Source organism: Notolepis coatsorum, assembly GCF_963971535.1.
Source record: "Notolepis coatsorum genome assembly, chromosome: 17".
Lineage (NCBI taxonomy): Eukaryota > Metazoa > Chordata > Actinopteri > Aulopiformes > Paralepididae > Notolepis > Notolepis coatsorum.
This window is the reverse complement of record NC_140181.1, coordinates 12096574-12121597: the sequence shown is the minus strand read 5'-3', so window position 1 is coordinate 12121597 and position 25024 is coordinate 12096574. Positions and strand designations below refer to the sequence as shown.

The 25024-nt window shown below is 44.9% G+C and overlaps 1 protein-coding gene across 1 annotated transcript in view; it reads right to left on the bottom strand.

Moving 5' to 3' along the window:
- The window catches only part of rbbp8l (retinoblastoma binding protein 8-like), a gene marked incomplete at its 3' end in the record, with an annotated part of 37934 nt that overhangs the window by 11463 nt on the left and 1447 nt on the right, over positions 1-25024 (bottom strand). Inside the window, exons 3-13 of the mRNA XM_084332701.1 lie at positions 23754-23849; positions 20768-20880; positions 19797-19875; positions 18827-19005; positions 18592-18641; positions 18382-18449; positions 15970-16951; positions 14692-14791; positions 11133-11200; positions 6289-6424; positions 1329-1431 (exon numbers count right to left, since the gene is read on the bottom strand). Coding sequence (XP_084188827.1) covers positions 1329-1431; positions 6289-6424; positions 11133-11200; positions 14692-14791; positions 15970-16951; positions 18382-18449; positions 18592-18641; positions 18827-19005; positions 19797-19875; positions 20768-20880; positions 23754-23849 — 1974 coding nt within the window. The remainder of the gene's footprint in view (positions 1-1328; positions 1432-6288; positions 6425-11132; positions 11201-14691; positions 14792-15969; positions 16952-18381; positions 18450-18591; positions 18642-18826; positions 19006-19796; positions 19876-20767; positions 20881-23753; positions 23850-25024) is intronic.

The window sequence follows — 25024 nt, the reverse complement described above, 5'->3', positions numbered from 1 at the left end:
ATGGGTTATTATTCATAGAAAACAATGTGTAACATGGAAACTAACAAGGACACAGATGAGAGACGCTTACACAAAGTGCATTGCCTGTGAGTCGCCACTAGGGGCAGAGCGAGCGAGCGGGTGAGAGAGTGAGTGGAATAAGCGACTCATCAACATCTAAACATAAACCTTCCTCTCAGCAGGATTCACGTCCAATGGACAGGATCACACTCTTTAAAAACTGTGTACAACATGTTTTACAATGTGCCTCGTCAGGTTAATGTCTCCTCAGAGCGTTGTGCACGGGCCGGCGTGTATGTGTGTGTGTGTGTGTGAGAGTTACACTTGGTGAGAATGGGGCGGTGTGTGTGTGTGTGTGACAGAACGTGTGATCGAGGCAGAATGTGTGGTATGTGTTCTGTCCGTCACAAACTACCATACAGATCGATGAGCACTAGTAGTAGTAGTAGTATAGTAGTTAATTTTTTCAGTCATCATCACACACAGTACAATATACATCATCATTTATCAATATTTGATTATTTACAGTGACTGAAAAGGTACAGACTGAAGCATAGTGCTTATATGTGCCTGTCCTATATTCTTACCAAAAAATACAAACATTTAGACTCCAAAAACAGTATTCTAAAGAAAAGAAAAAAAGCAAGCAAAACAGAATTATTCACCCTTGTAGTTTTTCAAAATTTTGCTTTTCAAAAAAATACAAACATGTAGATTCCAAAACAGTATTCTAAAAGAAAACAAAAAAAACAAAACAGTGTTATTCACCCTTTTAGTTTAAAAAAATAGCTTTACAAACCTTTTTCTTAAAAACCAAAATCGAATGACTCATTCTTAACTGTATATCCGCATTGTTCCACAAGTTAACCCCAATAATAGAAATACACCTCCTTTTAATCCCTTTCTTAGCTTTTTGAACAGTAAATTTACAAATATCTCTCAAATCATAGTTTCTTTCATGTGTTGAAAAAAACCTTTGCACCCCGTCTGGGAGTAACTTTGCTTTAGCTCTGTCATTATTTGCATAGTTTAGATATGTGTTCTGTCCGTCACAAACTACCGTACAGATAGATGAATACTACGTGGCAGTGATAGCTGGGCTGCCCACTGCACATAATTATGGAATGCACTTATAGCCCTGTGAGGTGCTGCATATCAATTAAACAATCCGCCAAATAGCATAACGTTATGTCACGTCACATCACGCCACATCATGTCACGTCACATCACATCATGTCACACAAAGTACAAATATAGGAATTGGATAATTGATGATGTATGTCTTAAATGCATAAATAACATTGGGAATGTTGCATTTATATACCTACTATATATCTAGAACTATGTCCTTTAGTTCTTGTCCTGTGTGGTTGCTGGGGCTCTTTTCCTGCGGTCCCACTCTTATCGTGACCTTCCTCATCTGCGGCATGGCTGTGGGGGGGGGGGGGGGGGGGGGGGGACGGTTTATTACCATCTAAAATACACAATGTTTGTGCAAATGAATGCTGTCCATAAAGAGTGGGTGCAGGGAGGCAAAGAGAGAGGACATGCTCTCCCTCCCTCCCTCCCCCTCTCTCCCCTTCCCCCCCCCTCTCTCTCTCTCTCCATCCCTCCCTCTCCCCTCTTTCTCTCTTTCCACCCCCTCTCTCTCCATCCTTCCATCCCTCTCTCTCTCTCTCCATCCTTCCATCCCTCTCTCTCTCCATCCATCCATCCCTCTCTCTCTCCATCCCTCCCTCCCTCTCTTTCTCCATCCCTCCCTCCCTCCCTCCCTCTCCCCTTTCTCTCTCCATCCCTCCCTCACTCTCTCTTCCAATTTTCCCTCCCTCCCTCTCCCCTCTCTCTCTCTCCCGCCCTCCCTCAATCCCTCTCCCCTCTCTCTCTATACATCTATCTCCCTCTCCCCTCTATCTCCTCGCATCCCTCCTACCATCAGTGTCAGAGTCTCTCTCTGTGTCTGTGACTCTCCCTCCCTCCCTCCCTCCCTCCCTCCCTCCCTCCCTCCCTCCCTCCCTCCCTCCCTCCCATCAGTGTCACGCCCCGAGCTCACTGCTAACGAATGAATTTCACGCGCGGCTCCCTCGTGAGATCGCGCACCTGGTGGCGTGTTATTTTTTAACAGCGGAGCAGTGCAAGAATGTGACAATTTGACCATGTGACCGCGGCAACGCGGGAGAGCGGCAGTGCGGAAATAGGCTGTCTCTAAGACAAACTCTAACCTTAACCAGCTCCTTAACAGCGCCTAAACTTAACCGTTCTAACCTTAACCAACTCCGAAACAATGCCTAACCTTAACCTTAACCTTAACCATGCCTAACCTTAACCGGCGAAAGAATACACGTTAAAAAAAAAATCATGTTAAAAAGAAAATTTGAAAGGATTCGAACTCGTCAACAACGGACCGGAGGACCGCAGGACCACTGCTCTGCCAGGTGAGCTGAAGCGCCGAATGAAAATTATGGCGGATTAGGGCGGTTACATAATTCCGCAAGCTCTGCCGCTCCGCTCTGCGGTTGCCGCGCCTGCCGCGGGGCGTGTGGCAGCCAATCAGGGAAAACGCGGAAGCAAAAGCAGCACTGCTCCGCTGTTATTAAGCAATAGGCCACCTGGTCAGGCACACTGGACCTACGACTTGAGCGCGCGGAAGCGCACCGAGGAAGGCACATTTACATTGGGACAGCTGTAAATGCCTAGTCTATATGCGAAGTCAGTCATTTTAGAATGATGATCAGTGTGTGACTGTACTCGAAAGAGCAGCGTGGAGCCCCAGCAGCATCAAGAGCTCTCTCTCCCTCTCTCTCTCCCCCCTCTCTCTCTCTCTCTCTCTCTCTCTCCCCCCCTCTCTCTCCCTCTCGCTATCTCTCTCTCCTCTCTCTCTATCTCCCCCCTCTTCCCCCCCCCCTCTCTATCTGTCTCTGTCGGGACAGACATCAACCAGATATAGACAGATAGACAAACAAACAAACAAACAAACAGACAGACAGCCAGACAGACAGGCAACCAGATATGACAGATAGACAAACAAACAGACAGACAGGGCGGGGTACTAACTATAGTAATATTGTTTATTTGCATTGGGAAAGATAGACACATTAGTTGGCTGAACAACATCTATTGAAAGATAGAGAGAAAACGAGAGAGAAAGAGAGAAAGAAAGAGCTGTACTGTATTGTATACCCATTCTGCAATCTGTTAATAAAATATACACTGATATAAGCCTACTGGTTGCTGTTCAATCATAATAATAATAATCATAACTAGACAATTCCGCGCGGGGGAAATTGTGAAAGTGTGGGTGACGCCTGTGCACCGCCGGCCAACGGGGGAGAGGGTCTCTCGCGAGTCTCTATGACAAACGGTTCAAAGGATACAAAAAGGGGGCACGGCCTAAGGATCGGGGGAGTGGTCAACATAGACCAATCAAAGAGGATATCCCTACTGAGTGCAATGACACAACCCGCAACACTATTACACTATTACACAATATTACACTATTACACACTATTACACACTATTACACACTATTACACTATTACACACTATTACACTATTACACACTATTACACACTATTACACTATTACACACTATTACACTATTACACTATTACACTATTACACACTATAACACTATTACACTATTACACTATTACACACTATTGCACAATTACACTATTACACTATTACACACTATTACACTATTACACACTATTACACTATTACACACTATAACACTATTACACTATTACACTATTACACACTATTGCACTATTACACTATTACACTATTACACACTATTACACTATTACACACTATTACACTATTACACACTATTACACTATTACACTATTACACACTATTACACTATTACACTATTACACTATTACACACTATTACACTATTACACTATTACACACTATTACACTATTACACTATTACACACTATTACACTATTACACTATTACACACTATTACACTATTACACACTATTACACTATTACACACTATTACACTATTACACTATTACACACTATTACACTATTACACTATTACACACTATTACACTATTACACACTATTACACTATTACACACTATTACACTATTACACACTATTACACTATTACACTATTACTATTACACACTATTACACTATTACACACTATTACACTATTACACTATTACACTATTACACACTATAACACTATTACACTATTACACACTATTGCACTATTACACTATTACACTATTACACACTATTACACTATTACACACTATTACACTATTACACACTATAACACTATTACACTATTACACTATTACACACTATTGCACTATTACACTATTACACTATTACACACTATTACACTATTACACACTATTACACTATTACACTATTACACACTATTACACACTATTACACTATTACACTATTACACACTATTACACTATTACACTATTACACACTATTACACTATTACACTATTACACACTATTACACTATTACACACTATTACACTATTACACTATTACACACTATTACACTATTACACCGAGTACAATGGCACAATCTGCAAGTCTCTACGACAAACGGTTCAAGAGATACACTGAGGGGGTGTGGCCTAAGGGGGCGTGGTCTAAGGATCGGGGGAGTGGTCAACATCGACCAATGAAAGGTGGTCAACATCGACCAATGGCACAAACCGCAAGTCTCTACGACAAACGGTTCAAGAGATACACTGAGGGGGTGTGGCCTAAGGGGTCGTGGTCTAAGGATCGGGGGAGTGGTCAACATCGACCAATGAAAGGTGGTCAACATCAACCAATGAAAAATGAAAGAGGATATCCCTACTGAGTACAATGACACAACCCGCAAGACACAACCCGCAAGACAGAGGGCGCTGTCCAGCAATTCAGTACTGCAACACAGTGATGGGCAATGATGGGTTAAGTGGATGATGTCATTGGCAGGTCAGCTGAGCCATGAGCCCTGAGCCTCACAGCTGTTAAGCCTGAACCAATCAGCCATGAGCACAATGACTTGCATATTCTGAATTTTCTTTACATGACTGCATTGTCACGTTGATTAAAAGAAAACTATAAGAGATGAAGCGTTGTGACTCGCACAAGAGCACTACAATGAGTAGGCGAAGGGTTATGTCCGATATTGTGGCATTCGTGCGATATTGTGGCACTCCTTCGGCGATCGGAACAGAAGGCTAAAAAATAGTGTGAAAAAAGTGATTTCTAGAGTGCATTTGCATGGCGGTCAATGGAGAGGAGAACCTTCAAACAAATGGTCGTCAGTTGAGATAGAAATGTCCAATTCCATTTATTTTTCTTTTGTGAGCGGACTGACAGCCGTGTCATCGTTTTGATGTGTTTGTTTTATTTCTACGTCCAAAATTGAGATCACACTCGCAATTTACCCAAGGTAGGGGAAAAAAGATTATTTCAGCTGCTACACTCTAAATTGCAATGCATTTCCTATGGGACCAACATTTTTCCGTTTAAAGTCGATTCGTAGCCAGACGGTGCGGTGAAACTTTACGAGTTCGAATAGCATATCGAGTTGGAGCAAGCCGGTCGTTTTGATACCTTTCACGTGTATGGGGCGCGAACGCTCTGGGAGGAGTTTGTTGGCAAAATCGGTGGAATAAAGAAGAAATAAAAAAAGAGTAACAATATCTATAGTGTGGGTGGCAACCTGGCTTCGCCAGGTCACCCACACTAATTAGCTGTCAGGAAACAAATAAAACGTTTGTCATTATAGGTGACAAGGTGGATTGACTTAATGACTGCTATATCCTGCTATTATTATTATTATTATTATTATTATTATTATTATTATTATTATTATTATTATGCAACATTGTAATAGTTATAGGTATAAACAAACATACAGACAGGGGGGGGTGGGCGTTTATTTGCAGATCACAGACACAGCTGGTTGAACAACATCTATATCTGTGGTAATAATGCAGATATTCAATTGTATTTCTGTGACAATGCGCGTGGCGCGCCGCCTCAAATAGGATCGAGGCGAAAAAATTGCTTGCCGCTCGCGAGCTGCTCGCGAGGCGCGCTCCCGCTCGCGGCCAGTGTGCCTACTATCGTCCGTTAACATGGGAGCGGAAGTGAAGAGGCAGCCGCCCGTCCGTCCGTCCGTGTTCATTCGTCAGCAGTGAGCTCGGGGCGTCAGGGTCAGAGTCTCTCTCTCCCTCCCTCCCTCCCTCCCTCCCTCCCTCCCTCCCTCCCTCCCTCCCTCCCTCCCTCCCTCCCTCCCTCCCTACCATCAGGGTCAGAGTCTCTCTCTGTGTCTGTGTCCAGGACGGCCCTCTTCCTCTTGGACCCCTGGCTGCTGTCCTCCCCCTCCTCCCCCTCCGGCCCATCCGAGCTGCTTCCTGGGTCAGCCGTGGAGGACGACTGCTGAGGGGAAGAGAAAAGGGACACGTTTGGCTACGTTCAGACTGTTAGGTTCAGACTGTTAGGTTCAGACTGTTACGTTCAGACGGTTACGTTCAGACGGTTACGTTCAGACGGTTACGTTCAGACGGTTACGTTCAGACTGTTACGTTCAGACGGTTACGTTCAGACGGTTACGTTCAGACGGTTACGTTCGGACTGTTACGTTCAGACTGTTACGTTCAGACGGTTACGTTCAGACGGTTACGTTCAGACGGTTACGTTCAGACTGTTACGTTCAGACGGTTACGTTCAGACGGTTACGTTCAGACGGTTACGTTCAGACTGTTACGTTCAGACGGTTACGTTCAGACGGTTACGTTCAGACTGTTACGTTCAGACTGTTACGTTCAGACGGTTACGTTCAGACTGTTACCTTCAGACTGTTACCTTCAGACTGTTACCTTCAGACTGTTACGTTCAGACTGTTACGTTCAGACTGTTACCTTCAGACTGTTACCTTCAGACTGTTACCTTCAGACTGTTACGTTAATACTGTTACGTTCAGACTGTTACGTTCAGACTGTTACGTTAATACTGTTACGTTCAGACTGTTACGTTCAGACTGTTACGTTCAGACTGTTACGTTAATACTGTTACGTTAATACTGTTACGTTCAGACTGTTACGTTCAGACTGTTACGTTAATACTGTTACGTTCAGACTGTTACGTTAATACTGTTACGTTCAGACTGTTACGTTCAGACTGTTACGTTCAGACTGTTACCTTCAGACTGTTACCTTCAGACTGTTACGTTAATACTGTTACGTTCAGACTGTTACGTTCAGACTGTTACGTTCAGACTGTTACGTTAATACTGTTACGTTCAGACTGTTACGTTCAGACGGTTACGTTCAGACGGCTACGTTCAGACGGTTACGTTCAGACGGCTACGTTCAGACGGTTACGTTCAGACTGTTACGTTCAGACTGTTACGTTCAGACTGTTACGTTAATACTGTTACGTTCAGACTGTTACGTTCAGACTGTTACGTTCAGACTGTTACCTTCAGACTGTTACGTTAATACTGTTACGTTCAGACTGTTACGTTCAGACTGTTACGTTCAGACTGTTACGTTAATACTGTTACGTTCAGACTGTTACGTTCAGACGGTTACGTTCAGACGGTTACGTTCAGACGGTTACGGTCATACTGTTACGTTCAGACTGTTACGTTCAGACTGTTACGTTCAGACGGTTACGTTCAGACTGTTACGTTCAGACTGTTACGTTCAGACGGTTACGTTCAGACTGTTACGTTCAGACTGTTACGTTCAGACTGTTACGTTCAGACTGTTAGGTTCAGACTGTTACCTTCAGACTGTTACGTTCAGACGGTTACGTTCAGACTGTTACGTTCAGACTGTTACGTTCAGACGGTTACGTTCAGACGGTTACGTTCAGACTGTTACGTTCAGACTGTTACGTTCAGACTGTTACCTTCAGACTGTTACCTTCAGACTGTTACGTTCAGACTGTTACGTTAATACTGTTACGTTCAGACTGTTACCTTCAGACTGTTACCTTCAGACTGTTACGTTCAGACTGTTACGTTAATACTGTTACGTTCAGACTGTTACGTTCAGACTGTTACGTTAATACTGTTACGTTCAGACTGTTACGTTCAGACTGTTACGTTCAGACTGTTACGTTAATACTGTTACGTTAATACTGTTACGTTCAGACTGTTACGTTCAGACTGTTACGTTAATACTGTTATGTTCAGACTGTTACGTTCAGACTGTTACGTTCAGACTGTTACGTTCAGACTGTTACGTTCAGACTGTTACGTTAATACTGTTACGTTCAGACTGTTACGTTCAGACTGTTACGTTCAGACTGTTACCTTCAGACTGTTACGTTAATACTGTTACGTTCAGACTGTTACGTTCAGACTGTTACGTTCAGACTGTTACGTTCAGACTGTTACGTTCAGACTGTTACGTTCAGACTGTTACCTTCAGACTGTTACCTTCAGACTGTTACCTTCAGACTGTTACGTTAATACTGTTACGTTCAGACTGTTACGTTAATACTGTTACGTTCAGACTGTTACGTTCAGACTGTTACGTTAATACTGTTACGTTAATACTGTTACGTTCAGACTGTTACGTTCAGACTGTTACGTTAATACTGTTACGTTCAGACTGTTACGTTCAGACTGTTACGTTCAGACTGTTACCTTCAGACTGTTACCTTCAGACTGTTACGTTAATACTGTTACGTTCAGACTGTTACCTTCAGACTGTTACGTTCAGACTGTTACGTTCAGACTGTTACGTTCAGACTGTTACGTTAATACTGTTACGTTCAGACTGTTACGTTCAGACTGTTACCTTCAGACTGTTACCTTCAGACTGTTACGTTCAGACTGTTACGTTAATACTGTTACGTTCAGACTGTTACGTTCAGACTGTTACCTTCAGACTGTTACCTTCAGACTGTTACGTTAATACTGTTACGTTCAGACTGTTACGTTCAGACTGTTACGTTCAGACTGTTACGTTAATACTGTTACGTTCAGACTGTTACGTTCAGACTGTTACGTTCAGACTGTTACGTTAATACTGTTACGTTAATACTGTTAAGTTCAGACTGTTACGTTCAGACTGTTACGTTAATACTGTTACGTTCAGACTGTTACGTTCAGACTGTTACGTTCAGACTGTTACGTTCAGACTGTTACGTTAATACTGTTACGTTCAGACTGTTACGTTCAGACTGTTACGTTCAGACTGTTACCTTCAGACTGTTACCTTCAGACTGTTACGTTAATACTGTTACGTTCAGACTGTTACGTTAATACTGTTACGTTCAGACTGTTACGTTAATACTGTTACGTTCAGACTGTTACGTTAATACTGTTACGTTCAGACTGTTACGTTCAGACTGTTACGTTAATACTGTTACGTTCAGACTGTTACCTTCAGACTGTTACGTTCAGACTGTTACGTTCAGACTGTTACGTTCAGACTGTTACGTTAATACTGTTACGTTCAGACTGTTACGTTCAGACTGTTACCTTCAGACTGTTACCTTCAGACTGTTACGTTCAGACTGTTACGTTAATACTGTTACGTTCAGACTGTTACGTTCAGACTGTTACCTTCAGACTGTTACCTTCAGACTGTTACGTTAATACTGTTACGTTCAGACTGTTACGTTCAGACTGTTACGTTCAGACTGTTACGTTAATACTGTTACGTTCAGACTGTTACGTTCAGACTGTTACGTTCAGACTGTTACGTTCAGACTGTTACGTTAATACTGTTACGTTAATACTGTTACGTTCAGACTGTTACGTTCAGACTGTTACGTTAATACTGTTACGTTCAGACTGTTACGTTCAGACTGTTACGTTCAGACTGTTACGTTCAGACTGTTACTTTAATACTGTTACGTTCAGACTGTTACGTTCAGACTGTTACGTTCAGACAGTTACCTTCAGACTGTTACCTTCAGACTGTTACGTTAATACTGTTACGTTCAGACTGTTACGTTAATACTGTTACGTTCAGACTGTTACGTTAATACTGTTACGTTCAGACTGTTACGTTCAGACTGTTACGTTAATACTGTTACGTTCAGACTGTTACGTTCAGACTGTTACGTTAATACTGTTACGTTAATACTGTTACGTTCAGACTGTTACGTTCAGACTGTTACGTTCAGACTGTTACGTTCAGACTGTTACGTTAATACTGTTACGTTCAGACTGTTACGTTCAGACTGTTACCTTCAGACTGTTACCTTCAGACTGTTACGTTAATACTGTTACGTTCAGACTGTTACGTTCAGACTGTTAGGTTCAGACTGTTACGTTCAGACTGTTACGTTCAGACTGTTACGTTCAGACTGTTACGTTCAGACTGGTTCAGACTGTTACGTTAATACTGTTACGTTAATACTGTTACGTTAATACTGTTACGTTCAGACTGTTACGTTAATACTGTTACGTTCAGACTGTTACGTTCAGACTATTACGTTAATACTGTTACGTTCAGACTGTTAGGTTCAGACTGTTACGTTCAGACTGTTACGTTCAGACTGTTACCTTCAGACTGTTACGTTCAGACTGTTAGGTTCAGACTGTTACGTTCAGACTGTTACATTCAGACTGTTACCGGCTACGTTCAAATCGACTTACAAACTGTGAACAACAAGTCAGCAGTAAGGGTAGAACTCTGGCAGCTAAGGGTCAGTGATATTGTTGGTCAAATAGTGTCGAACTTGAGTGTCACACTCTGAGTGCACAGTAGTATAGACAGAGATTAGCGTGATAGGTAGTAGTATAAGTATAGTAGCATACTATAGTAAGGTATATACTAGTACAGACAGTATGGCTGCAAATGCATCACGCTGACAAAGCAGGAACTACACAACGCATCAAATGATGTTCTGACCACTGACCTATATATATATATATATATATATATATATATATATATATATATATATATATATATATATATATATATATATATATATCTCTGACACACTGTCTCCTTCTGCCCTTCCTTGTGAGTTCACGGCCCTTTCGTTTGTCGGTTGTCAGTGACGCAAGACTCAACAAGAGCTGCTGGTGACACAGCGTGACTGCGTGAGCGCTTGAGAGAAAGGCCCCTGAAAACAACAGTGTTGGTTGAACCCGGGAACGGATCCGACGTCTCACCTTGCCGTTTGAAGACGAGGACTCTGCCTTCCTCTGCAGTCCAGCGTTCAGCGTCTCCAACAGCACCACTGTTATAGTCAACACATGAGATGATAGCTTTTATACTGTAGCTGTCATATAGCTGATGCTTTTACCCAAAGCGACGTACAGGCTGTGTACAACAAGTCAGCAGGAAGGGTACAACAAGTCAGCAGGAAGGGTACAACAAGTCAGCAGGAAGGGTACAACAAGTCAGCAGGAAGGGTACAACAAGTCAGCAGGAAGGGTACAACAAGTCAGCAGGAAGGGTACAACAAGTCAGCAGGAAGGGTACAACAAGTCAACAGGAAGGGTACAACAAGTCAGCAGGAAGGGTACAACAAGTCAGCAGGAAGGGTACAACAAGTCAGCAGGAAGGGTACAACAAGTCAGCAGGAAGGGTACAACAAGTCAGCAGGAAGGTACAACAAGTCAGCAGGAAGGGTACAACAAGTCAGCAGGAAGGGTACAACAAGTCAGCAGGAAGGGTACAACAAGTCAGCAGGAAGGGTACAACAAGTCAGCAGGAAGGGTACAACAAGTCAGCAGGGAGGGTACAACAAGTCAGCAGGAAGGGTACAACAAGTCAGCAGGAAGGGTACAACAAGTCAGCAGGAAGGGTACAACAAGTCAGCAGGAAGGGTACAACAAGTCAGCAGGGAGGGTACAACAAGTCAGCAGGAAGGGTACAACAAGTCAGCAGGAAGGGTACAACAAGTCAGCAGGAAGGGTACAACAAGTCAGCAGGAAGGGTACAACAAGTCAGCAGGGAGGGTACAACAAGTCAGCAGGAAGGGTACAACAAGTCAGCAGGAAGGGTACAACAAGTCAGCAGGAAGGGTACAACAAGTCAGCAGGAAGGGTACAACAAGTCAGCAGGGAGGGTACAACAAGTCAGCAGGAAGGGTACAACAAGTCAGCAGGAAGGGTACAACAAGTCAGCAGGAAGGGTACAACAAGTCAGCAGGAAGGGTACAACAAGTCAGCAGGAAGGGTACAACAAGTCAGCAGGAAGGGTACAACAAGTCAGCAGGAAGGGTACAACAAGTCAGCAGGAAGGGTACAACAAGTCAGCAGGGAGGGTACAACAAGTCAGCAGGAAGGGTACAACAAGTCAGCAGGAAGGGTACAACAAGTCAGCAGGAAGGGTACAACAAGTCAGCAGGAAGGTTACAACAAGTCAGCAGGGAGGGTACAACAAGTCAGCAGGGAGGGTACAACAAGTCAGCAGGAAGGTACAACAAGTCAGCAGGAAGGTACAACAAGTCAGCAGGAAGGGTACAACAAGTCAGCAGGAAGGTACAACAAGTCAACAGGGAGGGTACAACAAGTCAGCAGGGAGGGTACAACAAGTCAGCAGGGAGGGTACAACAAGTCAGCAGGAAGGTACAACAAGTCAGCAGGAAGGTACAACAAGTCAGCAGGAAGGTACAACAAGTCAGCAGGAAGGTACAACAAGTCAGCAGGAAGGGTACAACAAGTCAGCAGGAAGGTACAACAAGTCAGCAGGAAGGGTACAACAAGTCAGCAGGAAGGGTACAACAAGTCAGCAGGGAGGGTACAACAAGTCAGCAGGAAGGGTACAACAAGTCAGCAGGAAGGGTACAACAAGTCAGCAGGAAGGGTACAACAAGTCAGCAGGAAGGTTACAACAAGTCAGCAGGGAGGGTACAACAAGTCAGCAGGGAGGGTACAACAAGTCAGCAGGAAGGTACAACAAGTCAGCAGGAAGGTACAACAAGTCAGCAGGAAGGGTACAACAAGTCAGCAGGAAGGTACAACAAGTCAACAGGGAGGGTACAACAAGTCAGCAGGGAGGGTACAACAAGTCAGCAGGGAGGGTACAACAAGTCAGCAGGAAGGTACAACAAGTCAGCAGGAAGGTACAACAAGTCAGCAGGAAGGTACAACAAGTCAGCAGGAAGGGTACAACAAGTCAGCAGGAAGGTACAACAAGTCAGCAGGAAGGTACAACAAGTCAGCAGGAAGGGTACAACAAGTCAGCAGGGAGGTACAACAAGTCAGCAGGAAGGGTACAACAAGTCAGCAGGAAGGGTACAACAAGTCAGCAGGGAGGGTACAACAAGTCAGCAGGAAGGGTACAACAAGTCAGCAGGGAGGGTACAACAAGTCAGCAGGGAGGGTACAACAAGTCAGCAGGAAGGGTACAACAAGTCAGCAGGAAGGGTACAACAAGTCAGCAGGGAGGGTACAACAAGTCAGCAGGGAGGGTACAACAAGTCAGCAGGGAGGGTACAACAAGTCAGCAGGAAGGGTACAACAAGTCAGCAGGAAGGGTACAACAAGTCAGCAGGGAGGGTACAACAAGTCAGCAGGGAGGGTACAACAAGTCAGCAGGGAGGGTACAACAAGTCAGCAGGGAGGGTACAACAAGTCAGCAGGAAGGGTACAACAAGTCAGCAGGGAGGGTACAACAAGTCAGCAGGGAGGGTACAACAAGTCAGCAGGAAGGGTACAACAAGTCAGCAGGGAGGGTACAACAAGGGAGGGTACAACAAGTCAGCAGGAAGGGTACAACAAGTCAGCAGGGAGGGTACAACAAGTCAGCAGGAAGGGTACAACAAGTCAGCAGGAAGGTACAACAAGTCAGCAGGAAGGTACAACAAGTCAGCAGGAAAGGTACAACTCTGGCAGCTAAGGGTCAGTAGGATTGTTCGTCAAACAGTGTTGAATCTGGGTGCTACAGTCTTGGGTGCATAGTAGTATAGACATATTAGCATAGTAGGTACTGGTAGTTGTAGTTTTTTAGTTGTTGTTTTATTGTGGATCCCCATTAGTCTACACCAAAATATAAAACCACAAACATTGAAGTACTCACAAGAAAACATCACAACAACAACAAACAAAAAGTAATATAGGCACCAAGGTAGATTCCTTAGCAGCAGTCTAGCAGAGTGCATGGGTGCATTTCAGATATTGTTTGAAGAAGTGTGTTTTAACACACACACACACACACACACACACACACACACACACACACACACACACGCACATGCACACGCTCGCGCACGCACACACACACACGTACACACAGCACACACACACACACACGCACACACAGCACACAGTGAACTCATACACTATGCATACCGGTACATATACTACACACACCCCTCACATACACACTACACTACACACACTGCCCTCACATACACACTACACTACTACACACCCCTCACATACACACTACACTACTACACAGCCCTCACATACACACTACACTACACACACTGCCCTCACATACACGCTACACTACTACACAGCCCTCACACACACACTACACTACACACACTGCCCTCACATACACACTACACTACTACACAGCCCTCACATACACACTACACTACACACACACCCCTCACATACACACTACACTACTACACAGCCCTCACATACACACTACACTACTACACAGCCCTCACACACACACTACACTACTACACAGCCCTAACACACACACTACACTACTACACTACACACCCCTCACACACACACTACATACACTACACAGCGCCCTCACCTGGCCGTAGTGAGATGGTGAGGACGGGGACCTTCCTTCCATTAGAGGTCACGTCTGTCTTTACCGCAGTCTCCTCCTTCTCTGCCTGCTCCTCTCCTTGCTGCAGGAGGGGGTCATGATGACATCACAGGGGGGGGGGGGGGGGGGGTCATGATGACATCACAGAGGGGGGGGGGGGTCATGATGGTAAATGGCTGCTTTTTCTTTATTTTTTTTTAATCTTTTTCCCCCTCCATTTTCCTCCGATTTTCTCCCATCCCAATGTTAGTCGTTATGCCAATTCCCAATCCCCTTCCTGGTCGCTGCGCACTTACCCCCCACAGTCGGTCTGGGAGAGTGGAGGCTACCACGTGCTTCCTCCGACACACGTCTAGCCAATCAACCGCTTCTTTTCACCTGGCAGCGCGGACTCTCACTGAGAGGGTGTAACGTGTGGAAGGATCACACTACCCCCCTTAGATCCTATCCGCGCTGAGCAGGCGCCCCGACCGAACTGTAGGAGTCGCTGTTTACAACGACCCGGACCCACCCCGCCAGCTTTCCCACCCTCTAATACAGCCAATTGTATTAGTGTGAACGGCCAGCCAAGCTGGTGACAACCCCGGGAGCTGTGAGCTGGATTCGAACAGGCGAATCCCGAATCCAGCGTCTCCGGGGTTGGTGACGAACGCAATCTCCGCTACGCCACCTGACCGCCCAGTAAATGGCTGCTTTTAAATTTTCTTTTTACAATATAGTTCCTCATATTTCACCAACTCACTCACACATTCACACACCGACGGCGGAGGCGACCATGCAAGGTGCCAACCTGCTAGGGGTTAAGTGTCTTGCTCAAGGACACGCTGCCCGGTTGTTGTGTTGTGTGTCTGCTGTGGGTGTTTTTGTATGCATGTGTGTGTGTGTGTGTGTGTGTGTGTGTGTGTGTGTGTGTCAGTTGATGTGTGTGTGTGTGTGTGTGTGTGTGTGTGTGTGTGTCAGTTGATGTGTGTGTGTGTGTGTGTGTGTGTGTGTGTGTGTGTGTGTCAGTTGATGTGTGTGTGTGTGTGTGTGTGTGTGTGTCAGTTGATGTGTGTGTGTGTGTGTGTGTGTGTGTGTGTGTGTGTGTGTGTGTGTGTGTGTGTCAGTTGATGTGTGTGTGTGTGTGTGTGCGTGTGTGTGTCTACTGAAGGAAAGGGGGCGAAACAACTATCAGCCAAACAATTACAATGCCTGCGTTGGTTCTGAATTAAAGAGCATTATTGTCAGAAGAGTCCAGTGACGTGACACGAAGCTCTCTACCTTGTGGTTCTGGCTCTGCTCAGCGGACCCCCGCCCCGGCTGCTCAGCGGACCCCCGCCCCGGCTGCTCAGCGGACCCCCGCCCCCCCGGCTGCTGCTGGACGGACGATGAGGGTGAGGAGGAGGAGGGGGGGGCAGGGGGCGAGCACGAAGAGGACGACGAAGACGAGCGGGGGGCGGGCGCGTGGGCCGAAGGGTCCACCCTCTCCATCCCGGCGCCCCCCCCCTCCCCCCCCTCCCCCTCCCTCGGCCCCTCCCGCACCACCAGCCGCAGCTTGGGCTCCGACAGCCGACAGCCGCGGTCCGACAGGTCCAGGGGCGCGTCGCTCTGACCCTCCCTGACCGCCCTCTCGGGCTGCTGCGCCGCCGCGCTCTTCCACTGGGGCGGCGCCATCTCCCTCTTCTCCACCGCCGCCGCCGGGGGGGTCTTGTTGGCGGGGGGGACGCTCTCCACCGCCGGCTGCGCCGCCTCCAGGATACTCCGCACCCTGAACACCAGCGCCTGCTCCTTGGAGAGGGCCTGCTGCGGGGGGCTGTGCTTGTGCCACGCCACGTGCCCCACCACCGGCCTCCTCCCCTGGGCGGCGCCCGGAGCGCCGTGGTGGTTGATGATGTGCTGGCTGGTGGGGATGAGGTTGGGGAAGCGCAGGGGGCCGAGCTTGGGGGGGCCGCCGGGTTGCTGCTGCTGCTGCTGGACCACCACCAGGCTCTCGCCCCCCCCCGCCGCCTGCAGCGTGACCCACTCAGAGGCCTCGGGGAGGGGCCAGGGCAGGGAGACGTGGGCGCTCTTCATGGGGTGGGGGCGGCAGGGCACGGGGGCGTGGAGCACGTGCCTGCTCATGGGCTTCAGCTCCCCCCCCCCGGGGGCGGAGGAGGAGGAGGAGGAGGAGCAGGGGAGGAGAGCGCTCTTCAGCAGGAGGACGTGGGGAGGGATGGAGGGAGGGAGCTGGGAGCGCTGGTCCGGTCCCTCGACACTACGTGTTCTGAGGAGACGGGAGGAGGTGAGGGAGGGAGGGAGGGAGGGAGGGAGGGAGGGAGGGAGGGAGGGAGGGAGGGAGGGAGGGAGGGAGGGAGGGGGGGAGGGAGGGGGGGAGAGGGAGAGAGAGAGAGTGAGAGATAGAGAGAGAGAGATTGAGTGAGAAAGAGAGAGAGCGAGAGAGACACGGAGAGAGAGACAGAGTGAGAGAGAGAGAGAGAGAGAGAGAGAGAGAGAGAGAGACACGGAGAGAGAGACAGAGTGAGAGAGAGAGAGAGAGAGAGATAGAGAGATAGAATGAGAGTTAGGGGCAGAGCTCCCTATAGTCGACGTAGCCAAAAACTGTGCCCAGAAAGAAAAAATATATATATTTACACTTTGCATTTCTTCTCAGCTCTTGTTTTTGTTTGTAATAAATATAATAAATAAAGGTGCAGTACTTTACTGTAGAACTGTTAATTTTTTTTGATATTTTTTATTTGGGTGGGGGGGGGGGGGGGGGTGAAGATTGCTGCAGCGCACCAAATGTAATCTATCTATATAATCATAGATATCTATATAGAACACTAGATAGCTTACCCGCGCTGCCGGCCAATGTAGAGCGACGTCGTCATAGGGCGGCCATCTTGCTCGAGGCAGCTCAGCTACTGATAACATTCATGTCTACTTTTTTACTTAAAGGGGAACTCCAACATTTTGGGAAATTAGCTTATTTAACATCTTCCCTGGAGTTAGACAAGAAGATACATACCTTTTTTGTCTCTGTGCGTGCATTTTAGCTTTGGGAATAGACGCTCCGTTAGCATAGCTTAGCTTCATCACTGGAAGTGAGGCAGGACAGTAGCCTTACAGTGCCTTACAGTGTATTGCAAGGTCTGACATTGACCAAACTTGATATGCATGACCTTGGTGGGCTCTAGGTCAACTCCTGAAAAGGGGGTCAATGTCAGACTTTGCAATCAAAAGTTAGGGGGCTAATAACCCTTGCCATAATTTCAGTGCGCCCCCTAACTTCCAGTGATGAAGCTAAGCTATGCTAACGGAGCGTCTATTCCCAAAGCTAAAATGCACGCACAGAGACAAAAAAGGTATGTATCTTCTTGTCTAACTCCAGGGAAGATGTTAAATAAGCTAATTTCCCAAAATGTTGGAGTTCCCCTTTAAAGGCATTTTTTTTTAATTTTTTTAATAATGCTAATAATAAATGCTTGTAATAAACCAACCCGTTTGTAAATCCGTCAATATTTCAGCGAGTTATGAGTATTTTTGTCTGTGCAGATCACTCACCCTCACTCAAGGCTGACTCGAGCAAGATGGCGGCGGTTCAGTGACGCTGGTGACTCCGCCTTAAGCTATCTAGTGTTCTATATAGATATCTATGGTTATAATAATATACACATTCTGTCACTGTGATGTGTTCATCACGGCCTCCCTCACCTCCTCTCTGCAGCGCCCCCTGCAGCTCCGGTGCTGTCTGTCTTCCACGAGAGAGGCTTGAAGGACTCCTGTGAGACAGAGAGCAGATGTTTAAATCATGCAAAACCTATTTCTTATCTTTGTGTAAAAGGTTGATCCAAAAAAATCATTCGAATTATTTGGTGATATATATATATATATATATTTTTTTTAAATGTAAGAAACACTTACAAAGTGGCCTCGGTTCCAGCCCGGCCTCAACTGTCTGCGCTCAGAGAGTTCTGTTCAGGCAAACCAGAAATCAATCAGACTCAGTATTACTTCACTACACATGAGAACAAGTCCAGGCATGAACCTGTGCCTTAACTGGATTATCTTCTATAAGTGTAACTGATTCAATGTTATGTGAAAAACAAACAAACAAGAAACGAATAATACTGTCTTCCTCTGTGTTTTTTCTTCATACCTTCTGTTTGTTGGTCTGGCTCACTTTTCACTGCAACAGCGCCATCTGTTGACTGGCTGGGTGCTCTGCCGGTTGCCGTGATGATGAGGGCCACAGGGCCATTCGAGGGTGAAAGGTTAGGAGATCGTGTTGTCTTGACCTCAGGGGTCGTGCTGTTGGAGGAGTGTTCACTGTGACCTCTGCAACGAAACGTAATTTTTATTATTTTCTGGTTTTTATTATTGTTATCCATTTAATGATCGGCCCATATCACCCCACTTCTTAGGGACCTGCACTGGCTCCCCATCGCTGCACGAGTCCGCTTCAAGGCCCTCGACCTGGCATACCATGCGGCAAAGGGAACCGCTCCCGCCTTCCTCCAGTCAATGGTCTCTAACTACACACCCTCAAGACCCCTACGCTCTGCATCTTCTAACTACACACCCTCAAGACCCCTACGCTCTGCATCTTCTAACTACACACCCTCAAGACCCCTACGCTCTGCATCTTCTAACTACACACCCTCAAGACCCCTACGCTCTGCATCTTCTAACTACACACCCTCAAGACCCCTACGCTCTGCATCTTCTGGCCGCCTCAGACCTACTCCTATCCAAGCTCCGGGAGGGTCATCAAAGAGAAGCCGCCTATTCTCAGTCCTTGCCCCACAATGGTGGAACGAACTGCCCACCCCAGTTAGAACAGCCGAAACCCGTCCAATCTTTCGCCGTCGACTAAAGACGCACTTCTTCAACCATTATCTGAAATTAATTTTTTTTTAAACTCTAACCCTAACTAACATTACTGTCATGCACTTGTCCTAATAAACTAACCTACACTGTAGCACTCAACACTTTGATGAACATTGTTACTCAGCTGATAGAGTTGTGCCCTTCTTGCTGTCTTGTCGTACAGAACTTGTAAGTCGCTTTGGATAAAAGCGTCAGCAGCTAAATGACTAAATGTAAATGACTAAATGTGAAACACTCACTCCATCAGCACTCCTCTCAGATGATGCACTTCCTCTCTCAGTCTCTTGTTGTCCTTTCTCAGGTTGTTCATCTCTCCAGCTGCAACACAGGTCACAGGTCACAGGTCACTCACAGGTCAGACCGGGGTCACAGACAGTGATGCCCTTTAGAGCTGCTGGCCTACAGTGGTGTTGTTCGTTCATGGAGGAGGGAGGAGGCGGGGGGGGGGGTGATAGTGTGATGAGAGGAAGAGAGAAAATGGAGGAAGAGGAAGAGAGGAGTGGAGAGAAGATGCATGTAGTTGATGCACGATAGTTGGATGGACAGACGGATGATAGAGTGATAGTTGGATGGACAGACGGATGATAGAATGATAGTTGGATGAACAGACGGATGATAGAATGATAGTTGGATGAACAGACGGAAAATAGAATGATAGTTGGATGAACAGACGAATGATAGAATGATAGTTGGATGGACAGACGGATGATAGAATGATAGTTGGATGGACAGACGGATGATAGAATGATAGTTGGATGGACAGACGGATGATAGAATGATAGTTGGATGGACAGACAGATGATAGAATGATGGTTGGATGGACAGAAGGATGATAGAATGATAGTTGGATGAACAGACGGATGATAGAATGATAGTTGAATAGACAGACAGATGATAGAATGGTGGTTGGGTGGATGGATGAACAGAGTGGTGGTAGAGGGGTGGTTGGGTGGATGGGTGAACAGAGGGGTGGTAGAGGGGTGGTTGGGTGGATGGGTGAACAGAGTGGTGGTAGAGGGGTGGTTGGGTGGATGGGTGGACAGAGTGGTGGTAGAGGGGTGGTTGGGTGGATGGGTGGACAGAGTGGTGGTAGAGGGGTGGTTGGGTGGATGGGTGGACAGAGTGGTGGTAGAGGGGTGGTTGGGTGGACAGAGGGGTGGTTGGGTGGTTGGGTGGACAGAGGGGTGGTAGAGGGGTGGATGGTTCTTACCCAGTATGGAGATGTGTTGGAGACTCTGTATCTGGGAGGCTTCATATTCCTGCTGTCTCCTCTTGGCCACGTCCTGAGTGACAGTACACCTGTCACATAGCCCCGCCCTCAGCCTGTAGGCCACAACATAGGTCAGTACACCTGTCACATAGCCCCGCCCTCAGCCTGTAGGCCACAACATAGGTCAGTACACCTGTCACATAGCCCCGCCCTCAGCCTGTAGGCCACAACATAGGTCAGTACACCTGTCACATAGCCCCGCCCTCAGCCTGTAGGCCACAACATAGGTCAGTACACCTGTCACATAGCCCCGCCCTCAGCCTGTAGGCCACAACATAGGTCAGTACACCTGTCACATAGCCCCGCCCTCAGCCTGTAGGCCACAACATAGGTCAGTACACCTGTCACATAGCCCCGCCCTCAGCCTGTAGGCCACAACATATAGGTCAGTACACCTGTCACATAGCCCCGCCCTCAGCCTGTAGGCCACAACATAGGTCAGTACACCTGTCACATAGCCCCGCCCTCAGCCTGTAGGCCACAACATAGGTCAGTGCACACTCTCACAACACGAGGGTCCTGCAAATCTCCAAAAAGTCTACTATTCAAGAAATGAGAAAACCCGACGGCCATGTATTATTATTATTATTATTATTATTATTATTATTATTATTATTATTATTATTATTATTATTATTATTATTATTATTATTATTATTATTATTATTATTATTATTATTATTATTATTATTATTATTATTATTATTATTATTATTATTATTATTATTATTATTATTATTATTATTATTATTATTATTATTATTATTATTATTATTATTATTATTATTATTATTATTATTATTATTATTATTATTATTATTATTATTATTATTATTATTATTATTATTATTATTATTATTATTATTATTATTATTATTATTATTATTATTATTATTATTATTATTATTATTATTATTATTATTATTATTATTATTATTATTATTATTATTATTATTATTATTATTATTATTATTATTATTATTATTATTATTATTATTATTATTATTATTATTATTATTATTATTATTATTATTATTATTATTATTATTATTATTATTATTATTATTATTATTATTATTATTATTATTATTATTATTATTATTATTATTATTATTATTATTATTATTATTATTATTATTATTATTATTATTATTATTATTATTATTATTATTATTATTATTATTAATAATATCTGGCTTGGGAACATGACGCATCTTTACTAAGGATGCACCAATATCCATATAGACCTTTTCTGAAGAATTCCGTCGCTAAGTTGGGCTAAAGTTTACTTCCTGTCAGCTGTCAGGGAATAGTTTCCTTATCAGCTATTGTGTTAGCATTGCAATCACTGCAACAGGAAATAAACTCCATTTAGAGTGTTTATGTTGTCAAGTTAGAAAATGGTCTATTGGTATGGGATACTGGACCAATACCAGGCTGAAACAGAGCATGGGACAGGAAGATTTCCCCAATAATAATGCTTCAAAGCCTCGGTTGTTGCCATGGTAATCAATGCCAAGTATTAGCATCTTTGTACAATACATACATACATACATACATACATACATACATACATACATACATACATACATACATACATACATACATACATACATACATACTACATACATACATACATACATACATACATACATACATACATACATACATACATACATACATACATACATACATACATACATACATACATACATACATACATACATACATACATACAACATACATACATACCAACATACATACATACATTTGTTCTCCCTAGCTTTAAAAAAAAAGTAGTCTGCTGCTGTAATTTTGTTTGTAGTTCTGTGTACTTTGTATTGTGTTTATGTGTTTTTTTACTATATTTTTTACTAGGTTTTTACCGTGAAGCACTTTGGTCAACCATTTTTATTTTTATTTTTTATCTTTTTCCCCCCTCCTTCTTTTTCCGATTTTTCTCCCATCCCACTGTTAGTCGTTATGCCAATTCCCAACCCCCTTCCTGGTTGTTGCGCACTTTCCCCTACTGTTGGTCCGAGAGGCCGGAGACTGTCACATGCTTTCCTCCGACGCATGTGCAGCCAGCCGGCAGCCAGCCTGGCCGCGCAGATTCTCACTGGGAGAGTGTAACGTGTGGGAGGCCGCACTACCTCTCACCAGATCCTACCTTCGCTGAGCAGGTGCCCCGACCGAACTGTAGGGGTCGCTGTCCACAACGCCCAGGACCCACCCACGGCTCCCCTCCCCCTAACTCAGCCAAACGAGTTAGTATAGCGATCAGCCCGAGCCAAGGCAATGCTGACTCTCCGGGAGTCGAGAACCATGTTGTTTTTAAATGTGCTATACAAATAAAGTTGGATTGGATACATGCATACTTACAGTACATACGGAATGATATACATTGTGAACATTCAGGGAGAAACGGTGATTCAAGTTGCATAATTGTTTCCTCATTGTTACTCTGAGTGAACCTGTAAATAGATACTTCTAGCTACTGTAGAGCCAGAATAGAGCTTCTTACTGTAAACGCTTAGAGCGTCACATGCTGCATATTGCTCTGTTGCACTTTAGTTAAGAGATACGTAGACAGACAGACAGACAGACAGACAGAAAGACAGACAGACAGACAGACAGACAGACAGACAGACAGACAGGCAGACAGACAGACAGACAGACAGACAGACAGACAGACAGACAGACAGACAGACAGACAGACAGACAGATAGATAGATAGATAGATAGATAGATAGATAGATAGATAGATAGATAGATAGATAGATAGATAGATAGATAGATAGATAGATAGATAGATAGATAGATAGATAGATAGATAGATAGATAGATAGATAGATAGATAGATAGATAGATAGATAGATAGATAGATAGATAGATAGATAGATAGATAGATAGATAGATAAAGTACCTGTTTTCCAGTGACTGGATGTTCTCTGTCAGTAGACGCTGATGTTCTCTCATTTGTTGATTTCTGGTGAACAGTTCCTCCATCCGCTTTGAATCACTAATCGCACACACACACACACACACACACACACACACACACACACACACACACACACACACACACACACACACACACACACACACACACACACACACACACACACACACACACACACACACACACACACACACACACACACACACACACACACACACACACACACACACCCAGGAGTAACTCCATCACCATTATGCTTCCATTACGGTCTTAATGCTGTCAGATAACATGCACAGCATCACTGGTGATAATGAGTTACCGCTAATCGCTAGAATGATTCTAAACCAACATGTACAGTAGTTTTCAAAGACAACAGAAGATTGGGGTGACAGTGGCTCAGGTGGTAGAGCAGTCGTCTGGTAATCCAGAAGTTCCCAGTTCGATTCCCGCTCCTCCCGGGCAGCTTGTCAAGTGTCCTTGAGCAAGACACTTAACCACTAATTGCTCCCGATGGGCAGGTTGGCACCTTGCCTCTGCGATCGGTGTGTGAGTGAATGGGTAGAATAAAATGTGAGGAACAATTTGTAAAGCGCTTTGGATAAAGGCTGCTATACAAATGCACCATTTGCCATTTACTCAGTAGATGATTCTAAATGGAAATTCACTATTGTTTAAAAGTGTGACTGTTAGCACTGGAATGAGGAGGAAGATCGTGTTTGAATCCATTGGCAAAATCTGTCTTGGCAAGAGGGACACATACTCAACATATAAAAGAATATACTTTATACGTAAAAAAAAAGAAAAAAAAAGAAGAAAACTGTGCTTGGTGTGTTTCCTCTATCGCGCCAACATTGCATTCATTTATTTAAAATGTTTTGGACTTCATGGTGTTTTTGTTTTGTTCTTGATTTATTGTGATGTTTCTTCTTGACTTGTTTAAAGAAGACGTGTCCGGCCCATGGGGAGATTAACGTGTGTTGTCGGGCCTTACAAATAAATTTGATTTGATTTGATTTGATTTATGTGCCTCTCACGCGTGGCCATTGACCATATTCACACGGCGGCCATTTTGCTCTTATGTCACACTCAGGTTGGGTTCCTTTTCCACCCCGTTCCAGGAAAGGGTTAGGGTTATAGGGTTCCCAATGTGAGCATGACGTTAGAACAAAATGGCCACCGTTTGACTACAGGCCGTTCTGGCTCTCCTTCCAGTCTGCTTCAGAGGTCAGACGGCC